Here is a 24,878-nt window from a genome sequence, read left to right as displayed (position 1 = left end):
CAGGCGGAGGAGGACATGGGATGCAGGAGGAGGAGGACATGGGATGCAGGAGGAGGAGGACATGGGATGCAGGCGGAGGAGGACATGGGATGCAGGAGGAGGAGGACATGGGATGCAGGCGGAGGAGGACATGAGATGCAGGTGGACACTTTCCTTACCTTTTTGTTGTTGCTGTTGCAGCAGGCCTTGGCTCCTGTGGTCGTCGTGGGTGGGTGCCTGGGTGCGGTGGTATTGTTGTCTCGTCGACAGTCAGTAATTCCAGTCCACACTCAATCAGACAGACTGTCTGTCAGTGTCACTCTGTCTGTGGTGCGGTGCGGTGCTGTTCACTTCTTCCAAGTTCCCTCTTCTTCCCGACAACAAGGCAAGCAGGGGCCCCTCTAGCTCCACCCCCGGCCTTCAGTCTCAGGCACCTGACAGTTCACGGTCCCACCCCCTCCTGAGCTACGCAGCTATGCTGGATGCCGCTGCGGAGCTTAGGAGTGTGGAGTCAGGGACAGCGGCGGCTAGATTGTGGTAATGCGGCCCAGACTCTCCGTGGAATCGGCCGCGGAGAGGCGGGGAGCCAGGGACAGCGGCCGCCGGGCGGCCTGATTGCGGTAACGCGGCCCAGACTGTCAGCAGAATCGGCCGCGGAGAGGCCAGCAGCGGCAACGGCCGGGACACACACACTGACTGACACACTGTCAGATCATGGCGGAGGCCTCGGCCCACCGGGCATATGCCCGGTCTGCCCAGTGGTCAGTCCGGCCCTGAGTGTACTAAAAGACCCTTAAGTCCTTTAAACTCCTTTTAAATTTTTTCACAGAGCTTCCTAACTCTATATTGTTCTATAAATGAAAGGTCTGCTTGATGATCTAGCATTGCTTATTGTCCAGACACATTATTTGCACTAACTGACTTGTGTCTTCTGGCAGGTGGTGCTTTGGCTCATGCCTTTTTTCCAAGAAGAGGAGAAGCTCACTTTGACAATGCTGAACACTGGTCTTTGAATGGGAAGGGCAGAAATCTGTTTGTTGTCTTGGCACATGAAATTGGGCATACGCTTGGGCTTCAGCATTCACCTTTCAAAAATGCCCTCATGTCTCCATACTACAAAAAATTAGGCAGAGAATATGTGCTGAATTTTGATGATATCTTTGCCATCCAAAATCTCTATGGTAATTTTCTTTGACAAGTATGTGTGACATGGATCTTACTGCTCATAAATAACTTGGTTGGTGGCTGGGAGTAGCTTCTGTTTTTGCTGCCAGTGCAACAAAAAGAAAATGCAGCTGGTGGCTTGTGATATATGTAGCAACATTTTCAGACTCAAAAAGTTACACCAAGTTATGTTAAGATGTAATATTAAAGCGGAGTTCCGGCCACAGAAACTTTTTTTTTTTTAATGTCCCCCAAACAGTGACCCTCCGACCTCTATACATCCACTAATCCTGTTTTATACAGTGTAATAATAGTTTTGCAAGCATGAAATCTTACTTTATAAAATTTATGCTGAGCACCGCCATCTTTGTCCTGGTTCGCCGAGTCCGTTGTGGGGAAATGTCTGCCCTGGTTCCTGGTTGTAGTGGGCGGAGGCCGGTGAATCCAGCGCGAAATCTCGCGCATGCCCAGTACTATGCGATCAGCATCGCCGTCCGCACTGTGCTCCGCCTAACATCGCGTCATTTCCTGTTTGGAAATAACGCAATGAGAGGAGCGGCCGGCCGCCTTCGTCACTGCCCATGGCATCCTGGGAGCCATGAGTAAGAGCTCCCAGGATGCATTGCGGGACAGGAAGTGACGGCGTGGCCGAGGAAGGAGGAAGTGGATGGTAAGGTGAGTATATTATCCTCTGTAATAAGGTAAGTAAAAAAAAAAAGCTGGGAATATCCAATTCTTGCTCAGGTAAGGATAAGGAAGCGGATGCCATAAAATCTAAAGGCATGATTTTGTGGCCGGAACTCCACTTTAAGGTTCACAATAATTGCCTTTGACTGGCATATCCTGTGCAATTCACATGCGATTCAGGGTAGTGCGATTTGAGCGCATTCATTTTAAATGGGCTGAAATTGCACTGTATCGTGCCAAAGTAGTTGCAAATGCACTACAACTGGATCGCATTCAGAGAATGCTTTGCATCTTCTCAATGAATGCAAACCATTCCCTGATTGGAAGTGGTGGAGAGGCAGTTTGATTACATCATAATCTCCACTTTGTCTAATCAGAGAACACTTTACATTCATTGAGAAAATGGAAAGTATTTTTGAATGTCTCCTCTGCCGAGCAGGCAACCTCCTGTGTTTTGTAAAAAGAAGCTCAGCACAGAACCCAGAAAGCCAGCTGTGGTAGCAGCTATTACAAGAGGGATTTCCATCTCTCATGGGGATTGGGCAGGTATGGAACATACATACTTATAATGGTCCAAGCAATGCAAAAATATATATACCTAAACATCAGCTTTATATTCAAAAACAAAATATTTGTTACTAATTTTATTTATTGCATCTTACCTAAATAAGTTCGCTGCATTTGTTTCCTTTTGTTCGTTTTTTTATGTTTTTTTATTTTGCTTTTTCTTTTTCTTTATTTTCACCTGGTGATCTACCCAGTTTCCTGTCTTATGGCTGGTACACACGATGAGAAAATCAGACAAAAAACGAATTTGGAGCGATCATCCTTATAATTTATTCGCTACCACACAGCTTTCGAAAGCCAATCATGACAGTTTATGCGAAAATATCTGTATAAGGACCAGCACAAAGAATTTTCTTGTAAGATAACAGAACAAATAATTTTTGTTTAATTTAGTATAATAATTATACAAAAAAAATTGAGTGACCAAGACCACGCATGCCCGGAAACGAAAGAATACATGACATTACTTCCGAATTAGTATTCTGTTTTAGGCCCCTTTCACACATGCAGACCGTTCAGATCTGCCTGTCAGTTTTTCAGGTGGATCTGAACGGATGCCCCATGCATCTCTATGGGGCAGCGGATGTCAGCGGAGACATGTCCGCTGACATCCAATCCGATCCTGTCCGTCAAATCCGGACAAATGGAAACCCTATTTTCCATCCGTCTGGCGGATCGGATTGGATGAGAATGGACAGGCGGCCCGTTCTCATCCAATTCCCCCACAGAGGACAGCGGGGATCTGACACCTCCGTCTCTGCACACAGAGCAGAGAGGGAGCTGTCATCCGCCTGCTCAGCAGGGATCAGCGGATCGATTCCCCGCTGAGCAGAAAACAGAATGGACAGGTGTGAAAGGGGCCTTACGAGTACTTTCATAACTTTAAGTAAATTATTGGTTTTGATATGAGACTAGCATGCAAAAAAAAGTCGATCATTCATCCAATATTCTCATCATGTGTACTAGGCATTAGGGTGTCTCCAGTGCACTGGAGGAGCAATGGAGACATTTTTGGACAACAGCATTGCCAGTCTGGGGAGAGGGTAGTACTAGATTTACTAGTAAACTTATATAGACTTGACTGAAAAATTAAAGTTGAACAGACAACACTTTTTAAGCAGTTGCAGCAATAGTTTTTTTTCCTGCCGGGATAAAGGTTTTATATAAAAGCTGACCATTGTAAGCTCCCCTGTCGGTGTGAAAAAATGGTTTGTCTCAACCCTCTAAGGCCCCTTTCACACTGGTATGCTTATGCCTCGCTTTTCCAAGGTGAAAACAAATCTGCTGGAAATCTATTCCCCATTAATTCCCATGTAACTGTTCGCACTGCAGATATGCTGGGCTTTCAAAAGCACACCAAAAGGGCACCTTCCATTGTAAGCCAATACCAACGCATCAAAAGCACATCAGTGTAAAAGGGCCTTCTTGACACACTTGCTGGACAGATTGGCATGTTAATAGAAGTTGAAAAATTAGATTTACTGGCTGTTTAACCAGTTGATTAAAGCCTAAAAAAAATAAAAAAGCTCATCTGCAGTCTCTAGTATTATGCCCTGTTAATTTATTGGCATAATAATGTGAATTGCATTTAATATATTTTCTGTGGGCCCTCAACCAGTTCACAAACCAAAAAGGCACCAAAGGTGTTTTTCCCAACATATTGCAAGCCAGCACACATTTGTTTTGTTATGTGTGTTCTAGTGAGCTGGGGTTCAGACACGTTTTTGAGTGTTCATACACATTAGGGTACCAAAATAATATAAATGAAAAATTAATGGGCACACACCCAATAACTTAGTGTATAAAAGGAGAAGTCTAGTCTTGCCAAATCTGACATATCAGTTATGGGTAGATGCTGCAGAGCTGAATTGCCTGTTGACTTCATTCTTTTGGCGTTAAAGACTCAGTATGTGATGTCTCCTCCACTCCTCCACATTTCCCAGCGTACTGTGGGGCAGTCTTGCTTTTGCAATAGGTGTTATTACAATTTTCCCACATTCTTCTCCATGACATTTTATGCTACGTACCACTGTTTGGAGACAAACCCCACTTAGGCCAGCAATCTGTAAGAGCCAACTCTATACACTCAATTACAATAGTTTTTTTTTTTTTCCCTATTTATTTTTTTCCAAGTATTTTACATCGTGCCCTTAATTTACGCAGAGCTTTACAAAAGGTACATTTAAGTCCCTGCCTTTAGGGAGCTTACAATCTATGGTTTCTATCTCGCATACATACATTCACATACTAGGGCCAATTTAAGGAGGATCCATTTCACCTACCTGCATGTCTTTGGTGTGTGGGAGGAAACCAGAGTACCCAGAGGAGACCCACGCAAAATCAGGGAAAACGTGCAAGCTCCAAGCAGACAGTGTCTAGGCTGGGATTTGAAACAAGCACCACAACGCTGCAAGGCAGAAGTGATAACTAATAAGCCTTAGAACTGACCATTTTAAATACATTTTAAAATACTTTAACACATATTAGAAATCTGCAACTAGATTGGAAAACAGGCATTGATTGAAAGTAGATCTGGTGAATTAGTACAAATTTAGTGTTAAGCTTTTCTTACTAGGCATTTTCTTACACTACAAAATAAAAAAGAATCTCTGTTAAATGGCTTTTTCATCATGATTGTGTTTGTGTGACAGGGGCGCCCTCAAGTGGCAGACTGGTGCAGCTTCCTGGGAAACAGTTCACTAGGTTTGAAGAGTGGAGTGAAGAAAAGAAAGGAGTCACAGATGGTGCAGTCAAACCATATTACTGCCAGTCCATGTTTGACGCTGTCACTTGGGGTAAGAACTTCCCTAATTATAAGCAGAGATTTCATTCTTTTATAATAAAAATTACACAAGACTAGAAGCATGCAATAAAACCACAGTGAAAAGACAGCAGGTTATGCAAAGTTTTAGTATGTGGTAGAGGCCAGCTGAAAAGGGAAAAATAAAGTACATATAAACCACTAATACATTAATTTTCTTTGTTTATGGAAAGAACTCTATTAGGCCCCTTGCACATTGGGCTTTCCAGCTGTATGCATTTCAGTGGGTCGAGGAGCGACAGGCACAGCATTAAACTCAGCTACAGGCAACCTGACAAAGTCTATGGCTGGGTGGGGCTGAACGCCATACCAAGTGATACCAGATGTTGGAGCTCTATGTGTTCAGGGATTAATCTTCGGTGTAGCATAATAGTTACCTTAAAGGAAATCTATGGTCATTTCATACCCTTTCATTTTATACCATCAGCATTGTAATAATACAAACAGTCATTTCTGACAATCCAGTACAGATCTCCTTTGATGTTGTGAGTTCTGCCTGTCTGCTGGTCATCTCTTTCTACAACTTCCTGAATTCCCAGTATGCTTTGCTGCTTCATCTCCTCCCATTTCTAAGAACTACATATCCCATGGTACCTTGCCTGCAAGCAGTGTTTCCTGTACTGACTCCGCCTTCTGAAACTCCGCCTCTCAGCATCTCTGTAAGGCAGGCTCTGTGAAGTCTGTGACGCAGCAGTTCATATCCACATGTCACAGAATTCATTAAAGTAAATGTGTGGGGATCTTTACGAAGTAAGTTTATTAAAGAGGAAGTAAACCCTCCTCAGGAAGTTGTACCTATTGGTAAGCCTATGATAAGGCTTACCTATAGGTACTGTAAATATCTCCTAAACATGTACGGTTTAGGAGATATTTACCTTTAATGCAGCCAGTGACGTCACTGGCGCATGCGCTCTGAAGGAACGGCTGATCGTGCCGTTCCTTCAGAGCCCCGTGCCGTGACCGTCGGCTCCCGCGCGCGTGCGCGGGAGTGACGTCACCGCGGCTCCGGCTAATCAGATGGCCGGATGCCGCGATCCCGGAAGACGGGCGACTGAACATGTCGCCCATCATACAGGTAAGAGAGCGGCATGGCGGGGGCTCGTTCTAAGGTAAGTATTTCATAATGAGCTAGTATGCGATGCATACTAGCTCATTATGTCTTTCTCTTGCAGGTTGTAAAAAAAAAAAAAAAATTTTCTGAACGAGTTTACAACCTCTTTAAGTTCACTCAGAGTAACAGGAGTTGGCGAGAAATAATTGAAATACAATGTGGAAATGAATATATGATTTTTACATTTTGATTATAGCTATGTTTTAATCTTGTGTTTTCACTAAATTAAAACTTCACTGACGCTAAAATTTTATGTTTTTTTCTGGCTATACAGATTTGAAACAAACCTTGTACGTCTTCAAAGGCCGACACTACTGGATGGTGACTTTGAATGGAAATGTCTCAGGGCCCCAGCTCACACAGCAGAGATGGAAGAGACTTCCAGCATTTGTTGAAGCTGCAGCAGTGTCAGGATCAGATGGCAAATTTTATTTTTTTAAAGGTGGGAACTTATGATGAAGGTTGAAGTTCAGTTGCTGTGTATTCCAGAGCTGGCAACTTTTATTTCCAGACACACCGTTTAGGGAAAATACCTGAGCTAGTTACCCACAACACTATCAGAGGACAATACACAACAGGCCTATCTTAACCTTTGCTAAATTTCCTTATAGTATGCTTTTTTTGCATTTAACCACTTTAAGACCAGAGGATTTGGCTGCCCAATGACCAGGCCCTATTTTGCGATTCAGGACTGCGTGAATTTAACGGACAATTGTGCGGTCGTGCGATGCCGTACCCAAACGAAATTGACGTCCTTTTTTCCCACAAACAGAGCTTTCTTTTGGTGGTATTTGATCACCTGTGCGATTTTTTTTTTTTTTTTTTTTTTTTTAATTTTTTGCGCTATAAACAAAAAAAGAGCGACAATTTTGAAAAAATAATATTTTTCACATTCTTTTATATGAAATTCTCAAAACAAAATGTAAAAATCAACATTTTTTAACATTTTAGGCCAATTTGTTTTCTGCTACATATTTTTGGTAAAAAAAAATCGCAATAAGTGTATTTTTATTGGTTTTGCTCAAAAGTTATTGCGTTTACTAACTACGGGGAAGATTTATGTCATTTTTATTGTTTATATTTTTTTACTAGTAATGGCAGCAATCTGCGATTTTTTTTTTTTTTTTTTTTTTTCCCGGGACTGCGACATTGCGGCGGACAAATCAGACCCCTAACTGACATGTTTAACACTTTTGGGGGTACCAGTGACATTACTACAGTAATCGGTGCTAAAAATATGCACTGTTACTGTAAAAATGACACTGGCAGGGAAGGGTACTGTACTGGTGATCAAGGGGTTAAATGTGACCCTAGGGGCGTGATTCTAACTGTAGAGGGGCATGGCTTGTGAGATCATCAGAGACATGTGATCCTATATAGCAGGATCACATAGCCTCTGTGATTATCTAAGGGAGAATGACAGACGGCTGTGTTTACATCAGCCGTCTGTCCTCTGTCAGTGGCGGGAAATTGCGAGTAGCCGGCAGCCATGGGAACCGCCGGTCACACGCACTGGCTCCCCGGCTGACGAGCGGGAGTGGGAGCGTGCCGCTGGCGGCACGTGCTTACCCCCTAGAATCTCCTGAGTGAGCGACGTAGTAGTACGTCTCTTTGCCCAGGAGCGGCTGCCTGCCGCAGTAAAACTACGGTGAGCGGTCGCTAAGTGGTTAAAATTAAAACTTGAGTTGTTGAGATACACAGGATGTAATTTCTTTTCTATAGTAAGCAGTCTGAGCCTTTCATTTAGAAAAATAATACCTAAAACATTGCTCCCAACTGTCCCTGATTTTGAGGGACTGTCCCTCATTTGGAACAAAGTCCCCCCTGTCCCTCTTTCCTCCTCATTTGTCCCTCATTATGGTCTGATCTATATAGTTGTATATAAAATGCAATTTTAATCTATCAAAAAGTGTTTTACAGTGATAAACCTTTCATCCATTTGTGAATTCCAAAAGCCAATATAAAGGAATATAAAAATGTTTCAATTGTCCATATAAAATTTTGAAACTTCCACATTAGCAGCGCTACACATATAATTGTTCCTCCACTCAGACTGAGTGTTATTATGACATAGTTGATGTCAGAGCTGTTTAAAGTTCATAAGGTTCCCAGATGGTACAAAAAAGAGTGTGCAGTCCTTTAAATATCATCCAGTGATTACATGCGGACTTCCGTCATCCCACCTCATGAAAATTCCCCCTAAGGATGGAGAACTTACCGGAAAACAATTGGGGAAAAGCCTTTTTTTAACCATAGGTAAAGCCTGGCTGCTCAGCTTATCCACCTTGCCTCTCCAATCTACACAGAGCAGGGATATCCCCTGACAGCACCAGATCACACACCACAGTTCCTCTCCTCTCCAACCGGACATTTAAATGAAATACAAAAGACTCATAGCGTAATCCAGTTTATTAGTCTAAAACCCAAAACTCCAATCCCCCAGCATATCTGTTTAAATTAGATCAAAGTTCCCAAGCACTGTAATGGATATACCGTATGGCTAGTGGAAGTGCCGATCTCACCCCCGCTGACCCAGCAGTCACTTAGCTCCGGACAGCCTACTCACCGCTTGCGGGGATCCTTGTAACACACGGTTGTCTTGGTAGCCGCGTGATCACACTCTGACGCGTTTCGCCATCCGACTTCGTCTGCGGGCGTCTGATGACGAAACACGTTAGTGCGTGATCACGCGGCTACCAAGACAAGCTGTCCGGAGCGAAGTGACAGCTGGGTCAGTGGCGGTGAGATCGGCACTCCTACTAACCAGTAAATAATGCTGCCAGTTAGATGGGAAGTCCCTATGTGCTCAGTCTCTGCTAGCAGCAGCAGGTTAATGGCAGCAGTGTCCTCTTACCATCACAATATACCAGCAACAGAGGTCACGCTGTTCAGATGTCAGCTAATTTCTTGATCTGCCTGGAATTACTCCAGACCTCAGCACAAGGCTGCAGGCTTGTATGACATTGATGTGAACACAAGAGCAGCAATGTGCACACCTCGGTCTCCACACAGCAAAGAGTAAATTCCCCAGTATTCAGCCTCTGAAAATGCACTCTCTTTCTATATGGCTGCCAGTGGAAATTTTAGTTCTACAGTCTATTGACTCCTATAGCATGATCCTTCCCCTGCCCTACAGCTACCATGATTCAGTGCTGCCAACCTTCAAGTACCTTGAACTCCTTCTGCTTGTCAGCTCCCCCTGGTGGATGAAGGTGAGGTAGTGTTAACCCATTCTGGTAAAGTTTATTGGGAGCACAGAGATCACTGCAGCCCAATGCCCTAAACTGCTCTCTGTCTTTAACCAAGCTCCTGACTACACAGGGTTGTTTTCTGAAAACATACTTACCTGCTCAGTATATTACGCTGAGATCAGCTGCTAAGGGCTAAGTACCCTTTCCGACATCTTCCCTTATTATGTCATCAGGAGCCACTGTCTTCCCGGGTTCTTGCAGCATATTCCAATGATGCGCCTCCAGGTCTGCTCCCTAGCTGTGCGTCTATACTTCTGCAGCCTCTGGAGATATGTGACCGAGATATCCAGGAGTCTGCAAGACCAGGACATGTCTTTTCTAACTTAGGTGAAAATGGAGGCAGAAGGGTGAGCTGAACTGAAAAAAAGGGAGGAGAACCACATGTAGGGAATGAAGTTCTGCTTTAAAGACTGGACTCATTTATTTGACGGAATCTATTTTGTTGCAGACTCCTGCCTTTTTTTTATTCTGAAGAAACCCCTGTGTATTTGTCTCTGTCCATATGGGAAAGTGAATCTAATGGGAGCGGTTTCATAATTATCAATCAGCTGTGCACATGCAGGGCACTAATGAGGAAAGCTGCTTGGCCTGCATCCCTTTAGCCATGATTTCCTATTGTGAGTATCGCACCAAAAATGACATTTTTGTTGAAGGGGATGCTTGATATGACATTTATTGAGGTAGAATTCTGGGATAATCAGTGAGCCAATCACACAAGCAGGAAATTATGTTTCCGTGGTGTGGTCAGTACACATTCTGTGTACAGAACACCTCCAGGTAGCCATATTGCATTGCATTTTATAGAACATTACAGAGCTGCAGATTGAAAAGGTCATTTTTAATAACATTCAATTTCAATATGACTTGTGTCGAAATTGTATACGCTATATTATTTTTTCTTTATTTGCTATTTTTTTCCCCCCACAAAACTGGAGTTACCCTTTAAGGCAGTCCATTGATTTAAAATAGGGTGCCACATATGGCATCAGACAAAAGATGTCCCTGCAGCAGGGCCATCCTACCGAATGGGCACACTGGACATTTGCCCGGGCGCCCCACTTGCCTGGGGGGCCCCACCCAGCCAAGCATTGGTCCCCATGCCCGTGTGCATCCCGCCACCGAACTTAGCAGGTGGCAAGAACCTGTCCGCTCTGCGCTGCTGTCAGGCCACTTGGGCCATGGAGGGGGAGCCCACAACTGCAGCAGTGCCTGTCCGCCTCCCGGGAACAGGCACACACAGGACAGTCGAGTCTGACTCCCGTCCGTGTGTGTTCACCGGACCCAGCTGCCCAACTCTGAAGCTGGCATTAGCCTGGCACTGCTGTACCAAAAAATATTGCCTTATCGATAATTTGCATTTTTATTTTCATGGGTGATTGTGTAGGCGGGGCCCCAGTGCACTGCATTGCTGGGGCCCTTTAATGTTCATAAGATGGAACTGCCCTGCAGCATCCCACAAAGCAGGTTACTGTACATATTCATACTTATTCATGGAAGGCTATTCTTAATAAATGGCTCCACATTGCACCATATTGTGTATGGTTACGCACATTACCGCAACACATAGGTGCGACGCCAGTCTTACATTTGAAGGAAAAGACAGCCAAGATTTAGCAGTAAGGAAAGGGAAAGTGAAGCATAATACAAAGAAACTATCCTGATGATCTTTGCTAATAGATGCATTGGCCTGGAATGTAACATTCATATAGGAGTTTATCGTGAACTTGATCAGGATTCAAAGGCAGGGCCATTTATTTCCAGGAGCAGATCTCAGCACGGTAGGCAGTGTTGATATGGACTCGGTGTTCCTAATCCCACTCTTTACCCTGAACAAACACAAGTATTTCTTCATGGCATTACACCATACCTTAAAGACTTTGGCCACTCACAGTGCAAGGAGTGCTGTCACACAGTGAGCAAAACATTAAAATGTCAAGGAAACCAGAGCTAATTAGCAACACTACTTGCCCTGAGAAAATGATGCCTTTGTTGCAGTCACCAGGAACTAATAACCAGGCTGTTTTGCCTCTAGCAAAAAATGAGCACAGCTGTTGAATTCTTGGACCCAGGCTGCTTACTGCCTGCCGACTGAGCTGCCAAATAGGTAGATTTTCTCCAGTTCCGTTGTAGTGATGTGATAATTTCTTTGCCCATCTTTCAAGTGTGTGTTCCTGTTATGCAGTGTTTGTTTTGCCCTTTTTCAATATGGCAACGGTGTGCTCTTTATCTCTCTGCAAGAAGGATGAGGTCATCAAAAAGGGCAGAGCAAGGAATGATGGGTAAGACTGTGAAGAAAAGAGACATGAGGAGACAGACATGTTCCTGCTGGAGAACAGACTTGTAAGTGCTGTAACATCCCCTCACTGAGACACACAGAGACACTGCTGATGATTTCATGTTCCTGAGGAAAGTATCTTATGCTGTATGGTTCACTGAATGTTATTTCTTCAATACATGGACATTTAAACACTCTGCTGTGTGGATTACTGTCTATATGGATATGTTTTCTCAATTGGGATTTCACTTGCTAATCACAAGCCCTGATTGAGTGGAGGCACTGGCACTTACTATAAATCCTGTCCTGATCACACAGATTATATACTCTGCTCCTAAATACTACACAGGTGGCGTCATCATACCCCAGTAGCCGCCAAGAGTGATTAAAATAGCGCTACATTTGGAGGCACTGCTGAGATACAAATCTTGGATCAGGACATTAAGGAACGACCATGTCATTGTTATCTACAGAAGCTGTGAGGCAGTGGGCCCTGGAAGAGGGACTGCCACCTAAAAGGACATTTGCTATTTCATATGTACCTATCCGTGTGAGCATCCACAAACTGCAGGAGGCGCTAAAAGCAAATGAAACCTTGCGGTATGCCGCTCCTGTGGATAAAAGAGAGGAAGATGAGAGTTATGAACTGTATACCCATTATCTCTGTCTCAGTGAGGTGGATTTAAATCCAGTTAAAGGGCCCTTTTGTATATATCCGAAAGGGGCTGAAGAAATTGGTTGTGCTGTAGTATTTCCAGTAAGTTCACCTCCAGTAAGGCGGAAGTTACCAGCCCTGCCTGATAAGTGTGAACCATTGAATACAACTGCTGCATCAGGAGAAACTGTAAAGCTGACTGCTGCGGCTGTTAAGCAGGAAACAAATATTGAGCATCTGTTGCTAAAAGTCACTGAAGTCATTGCCCAGAATTTACATGCTGATTCTTATCGCAAATTAAAGGCTTTTTCAGGAGTGCTACCTGTCCCTGTTGGAGAAGAAAGCTTTGAGGTGTGGAGAGATTTTGCACAGCAAGTGATAGAGGAATGGACCTGCTCAGAGGAAAAGAAAAAACAGCGCATCATGGAAAGTTTAAGACCACCAGCATCCATTATCATCAGAGCTTACAAGGAGACTCATGTGAGTACCAGTGCTCAAGAATATATTGATATTTTGACAGATGCTTATGGACTGCACCGTGACCCTGATCAGATGCTTGCTGATTTTAAACAGACAAAGCATAAAGAGGGAGAGGATGTTTCTGTGTTTGTGAGGAGACTAGAAGTACTACTGGGGAGGTTGCTCACTGACAAGGTCATCTCTCCTACAGATGTTGACAGATTAAGGACTGCTCAAATAATAAAGGGGCTACTGCCGCATCACCCAATATCACCAGTTCTAAGAGTGGTTTTGAGGGAGAGGAACTTTACTTTCACTGAAATTATGACTGAAGTAAAGAGACAGGAGTCTTATATTATTTTTAGTACCCCTTCCAAGAGCAAAGTTAAACAGAATTCTGGGGTGGAGCCCACAAATGAGACTGTTGCTAAGAACAAAGAAGTGGGTAGACTCCCACAGCCTAGAGCTCTATCTGCTGATAAAACCTCCAGTGATAAGCCTCTCTTCCACATTAAATGTTTCCGCTGTGGACAAGCAGGCCATACAGTTCGTCAGTGTCCACTGCTTGCTGACAGTTCTGAAATTCACAGTAAAGCTGGACATATGTACCAAAGAAAACATGGAAGATCAAGAAAACAAACGTTTACCAAGCTACCTGGGGTAGGCCGCAGATGTACTTTCAATTTGTTTGTTAATGATATACCCACTACTGCTCTGTTTGATACTGGTTCTCAGCTGACAATCATATACAGGCCCTTCTATCAGCAACACTTAAACCACCTCCCTTTGCAACCTGTGGACACTTTGCCTGTTTATGGTGTGGGAGAAAATCCTGTTTTTATGGATGGTTGCCTAGAAGTCGAGCTTCGCATTCCTGGCGTGATAGCTGAGGAGGATCCCCCACTTAAAGTTATTGCTTATGTGAGCCCTCCACCTGGGGGTAATGAGTATGCTCCTATGATTGTGGGTTCCAATGTTGAAGCTGTTGAGGCTGCTTTCATACGGTTTCTTCAGCCTCAACAGGGAACTCCCCTACCTTCACTGCCTGTTGCTCCAGAACTTCAAAATATCTGCCAAACTTTTGCTCCTGATCTTCCTGGAGGGTGTGTGGGAAATCCATGGCGTCCCATAGAGCTTCCAGCAGGGGGAGTGAGAGTGTTGCGGGTTTATGTGGAAATCTCACCAAGTGCAAATGGTAGTTTCTTTTTGCTAGAGACTGATACAAAAGAGGCTGCAAAGAATGGCTGGGAGATAGTACCAGAAAGGAAAGACTATCGTGTAAAATGTCCAAGAATGGATGTTGTTACTGTTCGGAACATTACCACACACCCAGTTATAATACCAGCCTGGAAAGAGGTAGCCTATTGTTACCCAGTGGAAACCATTAGCTCCTACACTGCTAAAGTCAAGGAGAAAGAAACCAAATTAGACTTTCACTTGAATGATGCTGATAGTCCTGCAGAGCACCAACAAGCACTAGGAGAGCAGCTAATGGAATACAATGATGTTTTCTCTACCGATGACATGGATGTTGGGTGTGCAAAGAGTATTCAGCACAGTATTCGCCTAACAGATAGCACCCCATTTAGAGAAAGATCCAGGCGCATACCTCTTAAAGATCTGGATGATGTTCGAGAGTGCTTGCACAAAATGAAAGATGAAAACATCATTGCTGAGTCTAAAAGCCCGTATGCATCCCCAATAGTGGTAGTCAGAAAGAAAAATGGTGGAGTGCGAATATGTGTTGACTACAGGACTCTAAATCGGCGAACAGTCCCAGATCAATACACGCTACCTCGCATTGAGGAAGCTCTTGATGCCCTGCAAGGCAGTAAATGGTTCACAGTAATGGACTTAAGATCTGGTTATTACCAGGTCCCAATGAGTGAGGAAGATCAAGAAAAGACGGCTTTTATTTGCCCCCTGGGATTTTTCCAGTTTGTTCGCATGCCTCAGGGCATTAGTGGTGCACCTGCAACCTTTCAACGTCTAATGGATCGGACCCTGGGAGACCTTTGTCCCACTCAATGTATCGTCTACCTTGATGACATAATTGTCTTTGGCTCCACTCTGGAGGAGCATGACCAAAGACTGTTTAAAGTGCTAGATCGTTTGAGGAAGGAAGGTCTGAAACTTTCACTGGACAAATGTAAGTTTGCTCGTTCTTCAGTAAACTTTGTGGGTCACATCGTATCTGCAGAAGGGGTAGCAACTGATCCTGCTAAGGTGGAGGCTGTGGTAACCTGGCCCCGTCCCACAAATCTGACAGAACTGAGGTCCTTCTTGGGATTTTGTGGCTATTATCGTCGATTCATTAGAGGCTATTCCAAGACTGCTCGGCCTCTTAATGACTTGCTCAAAGAAACCCCTGGCATGGACACAAACCGCAAAACTCATTTCAGTGAGAGATGGACTTCTGCTTGTGAGGAAGCTTTTCTACAGCTTAAGAAAAGTCTTACAGAAGCACCAGTGTTGGCTTATGCAGACCCACAAAAGCCATACATTCTGCATGTGGATGCCAGCTATGATGGATTGGGAGGAGTCTTACATCAAGAGTACCCAGGAGGACTTAGGCCTGTTGCTTATATAAGTCGCAGTCTAAGCCCAGTAGAAAAGAATTATCCTGTTCATAAACTGGAATTTCTTGCCCTGAAGTGGGCTATTGTTGAAAAGCTGCATGATTACTTGTATGGAACTCAGTTTGAGGTGAGAACCGACAACAACCCCCTGACTTATGTTTTGACTACAGCAAAGCTAGATGCCACTGGTCATAGGTGGCTTGCTGCCTTGTCTAATTATCAGTTCACTCTCAAGTACAAGCCTGGTCCCAAGAATATTGGGGCTGATGCTCTTTCTAGGCGCCCTGGATTACCCATGAACTTGGAAGAAAGTGACTGGGAGGAAGTACCTGGGCCTATTGTGGCTGCCTATTGTGCTACAGCTGCTGTACAAGGAGACAATATTGTTTTCTCTGACCTACGAGCTATTGATTCCCTGGGAGCTGGTGAAGAGTGTATTCCAAACATGTATTGCTGCCCCACTGCTTTAGGGGTGCCAGAAAACATCCAGCTGCAAAAGAAAGACATGATCCTTCTACAAAAAAGAGATCCAATAATCAGACATGTCAGAGAGTCTGTTTTCCGCAAAGATCCTAACTACATGAGAAAATACCTACCTGAGCAGAGTACCTACTATTTTAAGGAATGGGAGAAGCTCAAAATAATTGATGGACTTTTATACAGGGTACATTTGTTTCATGATCATCCTGGAAGGAGACAGCTAGTGCTGCCTCAAGTCTATAGAAACTCTGTTATGAGAAGTTTGCATGATCAACATGGGCATCTAGGAGTTGAAAAAACCTATGGATTAATCCAAGACCGATTCTTTTGGCCACGAATGAGGGAAGCTGTTGTGGACTATTGCCGCCGTTGTGTGAGATGTCTGCAACGGAAAACTCTGCCTACTCGAGCTGCTCCTATGGAACACTTGAAAAGTTCTGGTCCCATGGATTTAGTGTGCATGGACTTTTTGTGTATTGACAATGACAGCAGTGGTGTGGGAAATATTTTGATTGTGACTGATCACTATACTCGCTATGCTCAAGCCTATCCCACCAAAGATCAGAAAGCAGTAACTGTAGCCAAAGTGCTGTGGGAGAAGTTTTTTGTTCACTATGGATTGCCAAATCGACTTCACTCTGACCAGGGGCGGGACTTTGAAAGTCGCCTAATTAAAGAGCTGTTAACATTGCTTAACATCAACAAGAGCCGCACCACCCCTTATCATCCAGAGGGTGATGCTCTCCCTGAACGTTTCAATCGTACCTTGTTGAACATGTTGGGTACTCTCCCTAATGGTGCTAAGCAGACCTGGAGCCGACATGTTGGAGCTATGGTACATGCCTACAATTGCACCAGACATGAATCCACTGGCTTTTCTCCTTATTTTCTTATGTTTGGGAGAGAAGCCCGTCTCCCTATTGACATTCAGTTGGGCGTGTCTACTGATGGAGTGGAACAGAGAAATCACTATCAGTATGTGGCACGACTTAAACAGAGTTTGAAAGAGGCCTATCAGATGGCTGAGGAAAATGCTGCGAAATTAAATGCTGCCAATAAAAGGCGTTTTGATTCCAAAGTTCGTTACAAAGACTTACAACCTGGTGATAAAGTGTTTCTCCGCAATTTGGGACCCTCAGCCAAACATAAGTTAGCTGATCGCTGGAGAAATGAGTTGTTTGAAGTTGTGGAAAAACTGCCTAGGATTCCAGTATACAGGATTCGAGGACCTGAGGGTCGGATCAAAGCCTGGCATAGGAATCATTTGCTTCCGGTACCACAAAGTGCAACTGTTGATGAGGAGCCACAATCTGACATTGCTACAGATTCTAATGATGTGCCTTGTGGCAACAGCGGAGACCAGAGTGATGACAGTGACTGGTTTACACCTCCACCAGAGTCTCCTGCACAGGTTCCTTCACCTAGCATTGATGGGGGCCTTCCTCAGAGGGGAGGTTTGAACCCAGCTACTCCGGCTTTTGAACCAACAGCCCAAAATTTTATGCCTACAGTTCCAGGCATAGTTGGAGCACCAAGTTTTCCCACTAATGCTGTCCCAGAGTTTTCTGGATTTATGCCTGAGGGGTTGAGGAGAGGAGATCGTGTTCGACGTCCTCCACCGGTGTTTACTTATGACACTTTGGGAAGACCCTGCTATGCTGTGCAGAACTATGTACAACCTCATGTTCTGACGGACATGATTGCAGCTCATTCTAGACTGGTTAGCATGATGCCTATTTGTTTTTAACCATACTTTCTTTGCAGCTAGCTCTGTAATAGATTGCTTCTGGAGAAGTGGTCTGCAGAAGGCGACAACGATGTTAATTTTTGTTGTTATTTTATGTGTATATCCTTGCCGGGTCGGAAGGATTTTCAGCAGGAGGAGAATGTAGTGATGTGATAATTTCTTTGCCCATCTTTCAAGTGTGTGTTCCTGTTATGCAGTGTTTGTTTTGCCCTTTTTCAATATGGCAACGGTGTGCTCTTTATCTCTCTGCAAGAAGGATGAGGTCATCAAAAAGGGCAGAGCAAGGAATGATGGGTAAGACTGTGAAGAAAAGAGACATGAGGAGACAGACATGTTCCTGCTGGAGAACAGACTTGTAAGTGCTGTAACATCCCCTCACTGAGACACACAGAGACACTGCTGATGATTTCATGTTCCTGAGGAAAGTATCTTATGCTGTATGGTTCACTGAATGTTATTTCTTCAATACATGGACATTTAAACACTCTGCTGTGTGGATTACTGTCTATATGGATATGTTTTCTCAATTGGGATTTCACTTGCTAATCACAAGCCCTGATTGAGTGGAGGCACTGGCACTTACTATAAATCCTGTCCTGATCACACAGATTATATACTCTGCTCCTAAATACTACACAGGTGGCGTCATCATACCCCAGTAGCCGCCAAGAGTGATTAAAATAGCGCTACACCGTTATTTATGTCAAGATGACTTCAGTGGTAGGGAAAAAAATAAATAAATAAGCCATGTGTTTATTGTAATAGCTATAAGGCTTGCTGAGTGAGACTTTGATTTTTTTTTCTCCACTCCTACATTAACTACTTCTGGACCAGAAGGATTTGCCCCTATAATGACCAGGCCATTTTTTGCAATTCTGCACTGCGTTATTATTTTAACCAACAATTGCATGGTCATGCAACGCTTTACCCAAATAAAATTGATGTCCTTTTTTTCCCACAAACAAAGCTTTCTTTAGGTATATGATCATCTGTGCGGATTTTATTTTTTGCGCTATAAACAAAAAAAGAGCAACAATTTTGAAAAAAAAAAATAAAAAAATATTATTCACATTCTGCTATATAACATTCCCAAACAAAAATTTTAAAATCCAATTTTTTCAGCCTTTTAGGCCAATTTGTATTCTGCAAAATAGATCCAATTTAAAGCACCTTGTATTTTTATTAAGAGAGTAAAATACTCACAAAGGAGACATCAAAATAACAAAAAATAACGTTTTGGATCCATCAAGATCCTTCATCAGTTAGAGCAAGCATGGAAATCTGATTCTAATCACAATTATTATTTCAATTTGTATTCTGCTACATATTTTTGGTAAAAAAAAAAATCGCAATAAGCGTATTTTGATTAGTTTGTGCCAAAGTTATCGCATCTTCAAACTAGGGGAAAGATTTGTCATTTTTATTTATTTATTTCTACTAGTAATGGCGGCGATCAGCAATTTTTAGCAGGACTGCGACATTGCGGACAGATCAGACCCCTAACTGACATTTTTTACACTTTTGGGGGGACCAGTGATATCACTACAGTAATCAGTGCTAAAAATATGCACTGTTACTGTAATAATGACACTGGCAGGGAAGGGGTTAAACTAGGGGTGATCAAAGGGTTAAGTGTGAGCCTAGGGGAGTGTTTTCTAACTGTGGAGGGATGGGCTTGTGAAATGATCACAGAGGCCTGTGTTCCTATATAGGAGGATCATAGGCGTCCTGTGATCATTTCAAAGAGAACAGTCGGCTGTGTTTATAACAGCCAACTGGTGTTCTCTCTCAGCGGGGAGCGATTGTGGGTGCCTCTGGTCCTGTGTATCGGCATCCCCGCTGCAAGGATCGCTCCAGTGAGCTGATGTACCCCTATGTCGGTTCATGCAGCCGAGCCAGCCTGCATGCAGTAAATCTGCGGCGGGCAGTCGGTAAGCGGTTAGAAGAGAAGCATGGCTTTTTTGATGTTTTTCCCCAATTTTACTTAACTAGTTGGATGCAGTATCGGTCCGTTGCTACATCTGTACCCCGGCGCCTCTACACTGAGAATCGAGCAATCAAACTCCGCTGATTGACGTGATGACGCGGTGCCTGGACCGACATCTGTGACGTCAGCAGAGAGCGGACTTCAGCCCGCTCCCTGCTGAAAACAGGTCACAGGAGTGCAAAACAAACTGCACTCCTGTGATACATAGCTTTGGCTGCACTTCTCCTTTAAAGTAGGTTTATTGTATGCTGTCAGTTTTCATGCTTTACCTTACGTGTAATCCATCAAGGCAGATCAACCAAGAGAGTACTCTCTGCAATTGGAATGGACAACTTACCTGAACAGATCCAAGGATTTGTTTAAATACCCACAGTAGTTTTCTTTAACTGTTTTATACATGATGATAATTTTTATAGTCTTCTTTGCATTTTGTGTTAACTTAAAGGGCAACTCCACTTTCGTGGGGGAAAAAATTGCAACTAAAGAAAAAATAATATAGCGTACACAATTGCGACACAAATCATATTAAAAATGACCTTTCCTTTTCCAATCTGCAGATCAGTAATTTTCTGCAAAATGCAACGCAATATGGCTACCTAGAGCTGTTTTGTACACAGATGGTGTACTGAACACACCCCAGAAACATCATTTCCTGCTTGTGTGATTGGCTCACTGATTTTCCCAGAAGTCTACACTAAGATACAAGTCGAAAATCAGGCATCCCCTGCAACAAAAATATCATTTTTTTTATGAGATATTTCCAATAGGAAATCATGGCTAAAGGGTAGCAAGCTCAGCAGCTTTCCTCATTAGTGCTCTGCAGGTGCAGCAGCTGGTTGATAATTATGAAACCACTCCCTTTAGATTCACTTTCCCCCATGGACATAGACAAACACATAGGAATTCCTTCAGAATAACAAAAGGTAGGAATCTGCAACATCGTTTGTTAAAATCCTTGTAAGGTACATAGATCACCCAAAGGGGAGTGTTTTTTTTTCAACAAAAGTGGAGTTACCCTTTAATGTTTGTCTCCCCTGTGTGACCTATTTCTGTTTTTTTTGTTGTTGTTGTTGTTTTTTTTTTTTTTTTTTTTTTTGTAGTTCACATTCTTTTTCTATAATAAAAATTCCATTAAAAAAAAAAATGGGGAATTAATACACAAAAGTAATTGGTAAAGTGTCTTTTTTTTTTTACCACTACTTTTTCCTTTATACTGGCTTTTGAACCTAACAAATGCAATAATTTAGGCTCTGTTCACATCTAGGTGATTTTGAGCAATTTTCTGCAAGCCTCAGCTCTAAATACGCCCAACAAGACCAATCCCATTAATTTTAATGGCCCCTGTTCACATATGAGCTTTCTGTCGCCTTAAGCAAAACGCCCGTCGTTCAAAAAATTACATTCTTTTTTGGCAGATTACAGGCGTTTTTATTTATTTTTTTATTGGTCACTTGTCAACCTAAAATGCCTGTAAAAAAAGCAACGCTTAGATGTGAAGGCAGCCTTAAAGTTTGGATAAAAGGTTTAGCGCAGTAAAACACTTTTGATAGTTATAGTACATATTTTTGAAAGATCTATACATCAGACCACAAGAGGGCGATATATACAGTATGCTTAGTATTTCTGTTCTAGGTTTTGAGATGCAAATACCAGCAACGAAAGCTAAAAATAATTTCCTACTAGCTAAGGGCTGATTTTTTTTAATTAATCACCTGCCGATAGCTCATAGTAAATATACTGCGAGCAGGTGGCAGGTGCAGGCACAATCATGTACCTGTACATCAGCCCTTTCGTCTGGGTTCGGCGGCTTGCAATTGTGCGCTCCCTGCTGACCTGTGCTGTGATTGGCAGCACAAGTTTGGCAGCTGAATTCAGCCTATGATTTTGTGTCCAATCACATACACAGTTCTGTGTTTATAAACACACAACTCTCAGTGCATAGAAACAGTGATCTGATTGTTTCTTTTCCCTGAAAAGCAAGGAGAAAAAACACAGACAGGAAAGTAAAAGCAGCACACATTACACATTGTTAGGCAGTAAACCCCTTGAATGCTCCTAGATATTAATCCCTTCCCAGCCAGTGATATTAGTACAGTGTCAGTGTACAGTATTACTGTCACTGGCGACGTCAGTGTCAGTAACCTTCCTAGATAGTGTCTGTTGGCACCAGATTGCCCACCAGGCTATCACAGCCCCACTATAAGTTGCTGATCACCGCCATTACAGTACAGCATTTGTACCTATAGCTTCAGTATACATCCCATAGTTTGTAAACGCTATAACTTTTGCACAAACCAATAATTATACACGGGATAATGGGATTTTTTTTTTTTTTTACCAAAGACATGTAGCAGTTATATGTCTGGAGGAAAATAAATGTAACCTCCAAATAAAGAAAGGCTTCTTCACTGTAACAGCTGTGAAAATGTGGAATAGACTCCCTCAAGAGCTGATTCTGGCCAGCTCAGAAGAATATTTTAAAAGGCCTGGATTCTTTCCTAGATACACATAATATAACTGGATACTAACATTTATAGGAAAAGTTGATCCAAGGAATATCTGATTGCCTTTTGGGGAATCAGGAAGGAATTTTGTCCCCAGCTGGAGCAAATTGTATCATGCTTTATTGGGGTTGTTTGCCTTCCTCTGGATCAACTGTGGATATGTTGTTTCGTCAGCATGCAACTGACGTAATCAGGGGTCAGAGATGGCATCAGAGATGACCCCTGATTACGTCAGTTGCGTGCTGACGAAACGCGTCAGCACGTGAGATCGCCATACGCCACTTCCGGCTTCCGGAGCGCAGGTGGAACACGGAAGCGGCGTCCCCTGGTTGCTGAATACCGCTACTGTAACGGATTAATGGTCTGATTTTGCCTGCACAATTGTAAGTTACTAATATGCTAAATAAAGTTGGAATCTAAATTTACTACACTATGAGGATCCTTTCTATTGTCTCTCCTGCACCTAAATTGTTTGCCTGATCGCTGAGCTTTAATCATTTGGGTACCCAAGGAATAGCCATAAGAAGATCTTCCTCCATTCCCTTGGCTTGATTTGACCACCTGATATAGGGGTCAAGTCAATCTGGTAAGCTGACAGTTATGTTACAAGTTTGGGTGAAATTCCTGTGTCTGGTGGAGGCTGTACAAGATCTGTGTGAGCACGGGTGACCCCACACAAGGAACACCATATGGATTGGGACTGTGTCCACATTAAATAGAGACTTGTATATTTATTGATGCCCATATATTGCACATATTTATTTTTAGTTTAATCCCTTCAGGATTATCAATTGTTTCAGCACGTTTGCACTTTAAATATTTATTGTGACACTGTGGACTAATTTTTTGTGGTACAATCACTAATTTGCACGTTTATGAGTTTGTCATTGATCAATTTATGTGAGCACGGTCTACATTTCACTGCATACCCATTTACTGGGTGTGATTCACGCTTTTCTGATGCGCTGACCACATGTTCATGCACTTATACATCTTTATTTATTAATATTGAATAAATTACACATTCACACTTCTCATTTAAGTATTCATATATGCACTAATGGATTGTTAAAACAATCCATTTACACCCACACCTTTGGGAAAGGAACTGACAGAGGTTCCCTTTTTGTTGACACCTTTGGTCCTTAGCGCAGGTTAATTAGTGTTTTCAGAAACATTGTACGCATATGTTTGCTTGATTATTTATCTCCTTTTGTAATTTTATTGTATTTTTTATGGTTTATCCATTTTTCCTTTTTATTTATACTTTGTGTTAATTCCCTTGTTCTTTTATGTGAAAAATCATTTAACAAAATCAGACTGAACATAAAAAAGTGTGTTGAATCTTGTGTTAAATTAAATTTTAATGCAGCACAATAAACATCTATGAGTTTTCTAATGTGAGGATGTGAACGAGCCTGTATGCAACCTATGAGTTTAGGTCATTGCTTCTGCTATGTAAGGCTTCTGAGACATGTATTTTGTTTTTTTGTGACAAAATCCCTTTAATATATGAATAATTTAGGTATGTAAGTGGAACAGTATTGTGTAGAGTATAACATATTTTTTTGTTCTCATTTTACAATTTATTTTTGCAGGTGGGAGATGCTGGAGATACAAAGGTTCTAGACTAGAGGTTGGTTTTCCTCAAAAGTGTAGTGAAAATGGTTTCCCGCGGCATCCTGACACAGCCTTATATTTTCCACCACTTGGGCATTTAATTACTTTCAAAGGAGAAAAGTACTATGTGATAAATGAGGAATCTATGACGGTGGAGCCTTACTATCCACGCAGCATACAGGACTGGAAAGGTGTTCCTCTCAATGCTAATGCAGCACTGACTCATCCAAACGGCACAGTTTATTTTTTTAAAGGTGAAAAATACTGGATATTTGACCAGGACACGCTGAAAGTTACTGCTTCTGGGAAGTGGGTGCAAGACTTATCTTGGCTCAAATGTCAAACTTCTTGAGATTTGATTGCAATAAAAGTTAAATATTATCATTTTAATTTTTGAAGTTGAAATGGAATATTTTATTTAGCTTTATTAAAAAAAACACTGTCTTTAGAATCATGTTTTTAGGCTTATGCTACATATTAATAAGGTGTCACAACAATTTGTGTCAAATAATGTATACATGCTATGCTGAGAAATTTCTAGCACTATGATCTTTTCTAGTATCAATAATAGAAAACCCAATAATCTTTTGTGGAAGCTGGAATGGTAAAATATGTGTGATGAAGGCATATTTTATTTAATAATTTATTTGGGTAGGTTCTAATACTTTTTCACAGAGCAGCAATCTTTTTCAGCTCTTTAAATTTTCAGTTACAATTCATATCACAATCCCCCCTTTTAGCATATATTTTAAAAAATATGTTTTACAACGACATATCATCTAAGATCATATTCCTATTTCACAATAGCCACAAATTACTTCCAGTCATACTTTGTGCAGCACACTTACTTTAAGAAGTACAAGAGAAACTTCCTAACATGAAATGGGCAGTTGTGTGTGTTTACCCCCAACCCAAGGCAAACATTTTCCCATTGTTCCCTGGGGTAGCAAACAGAAGTAAGCAGGCAAAGGGGCAGTTGTTGCAATCTGGTC

General features: G+C 42.4%; 1 protein-coding gene across 1 annotated transcript in view; it reads left to right on the top strand.

The window, feature by feature from the left end:
* Positions 1-24,276, top strand: part of MMP28 (matrix metallopeptidase 28) — a 133,834-nt gene extending 109,558 nt beyond the window's left edge. The window contains exons 5-8 of the mRNA XM_082246699.1: positions 918-1,160; positions 5,049-5,192; positions 6,604-6,771; positions 23,865-24,276. Coding sequence (XP_082102825.1) covers positions 918-1,160; positions 5,049-5,192; positions 6,604-6,771; positions 23,865-24,238 — 929 coding nt within the window. The 3' untranslated portion in view covers positions 24,239-24,276. The remainder of the gene's footprint in view (positions 1-917; positions 1,161-5,048; positions 5,193-6,603; positions 6,772-23,864) is intronic.
* The last annotated feature ends 602 nt before the right edge of the window (positions 24,277-24,878 follow it).

Source organism: Pelophylax lessonae, assembly GCF_965119305.1.
Source record: "Pelophylax lessonae genome assembly, chromosome: 2".
Taxonomy (NCBI): domain Eukaryota; kingdom Metazoa; phylum Chordata; class Amphibia; order Anura; family Ranidae; genus Pelophylax; species Pelophylax lessonae.
The sequence above is the reverse complement of the archived record's forward strand: the minus strand, read 5'-3'. Positions and strand labels throughout refer to the sequence as shown.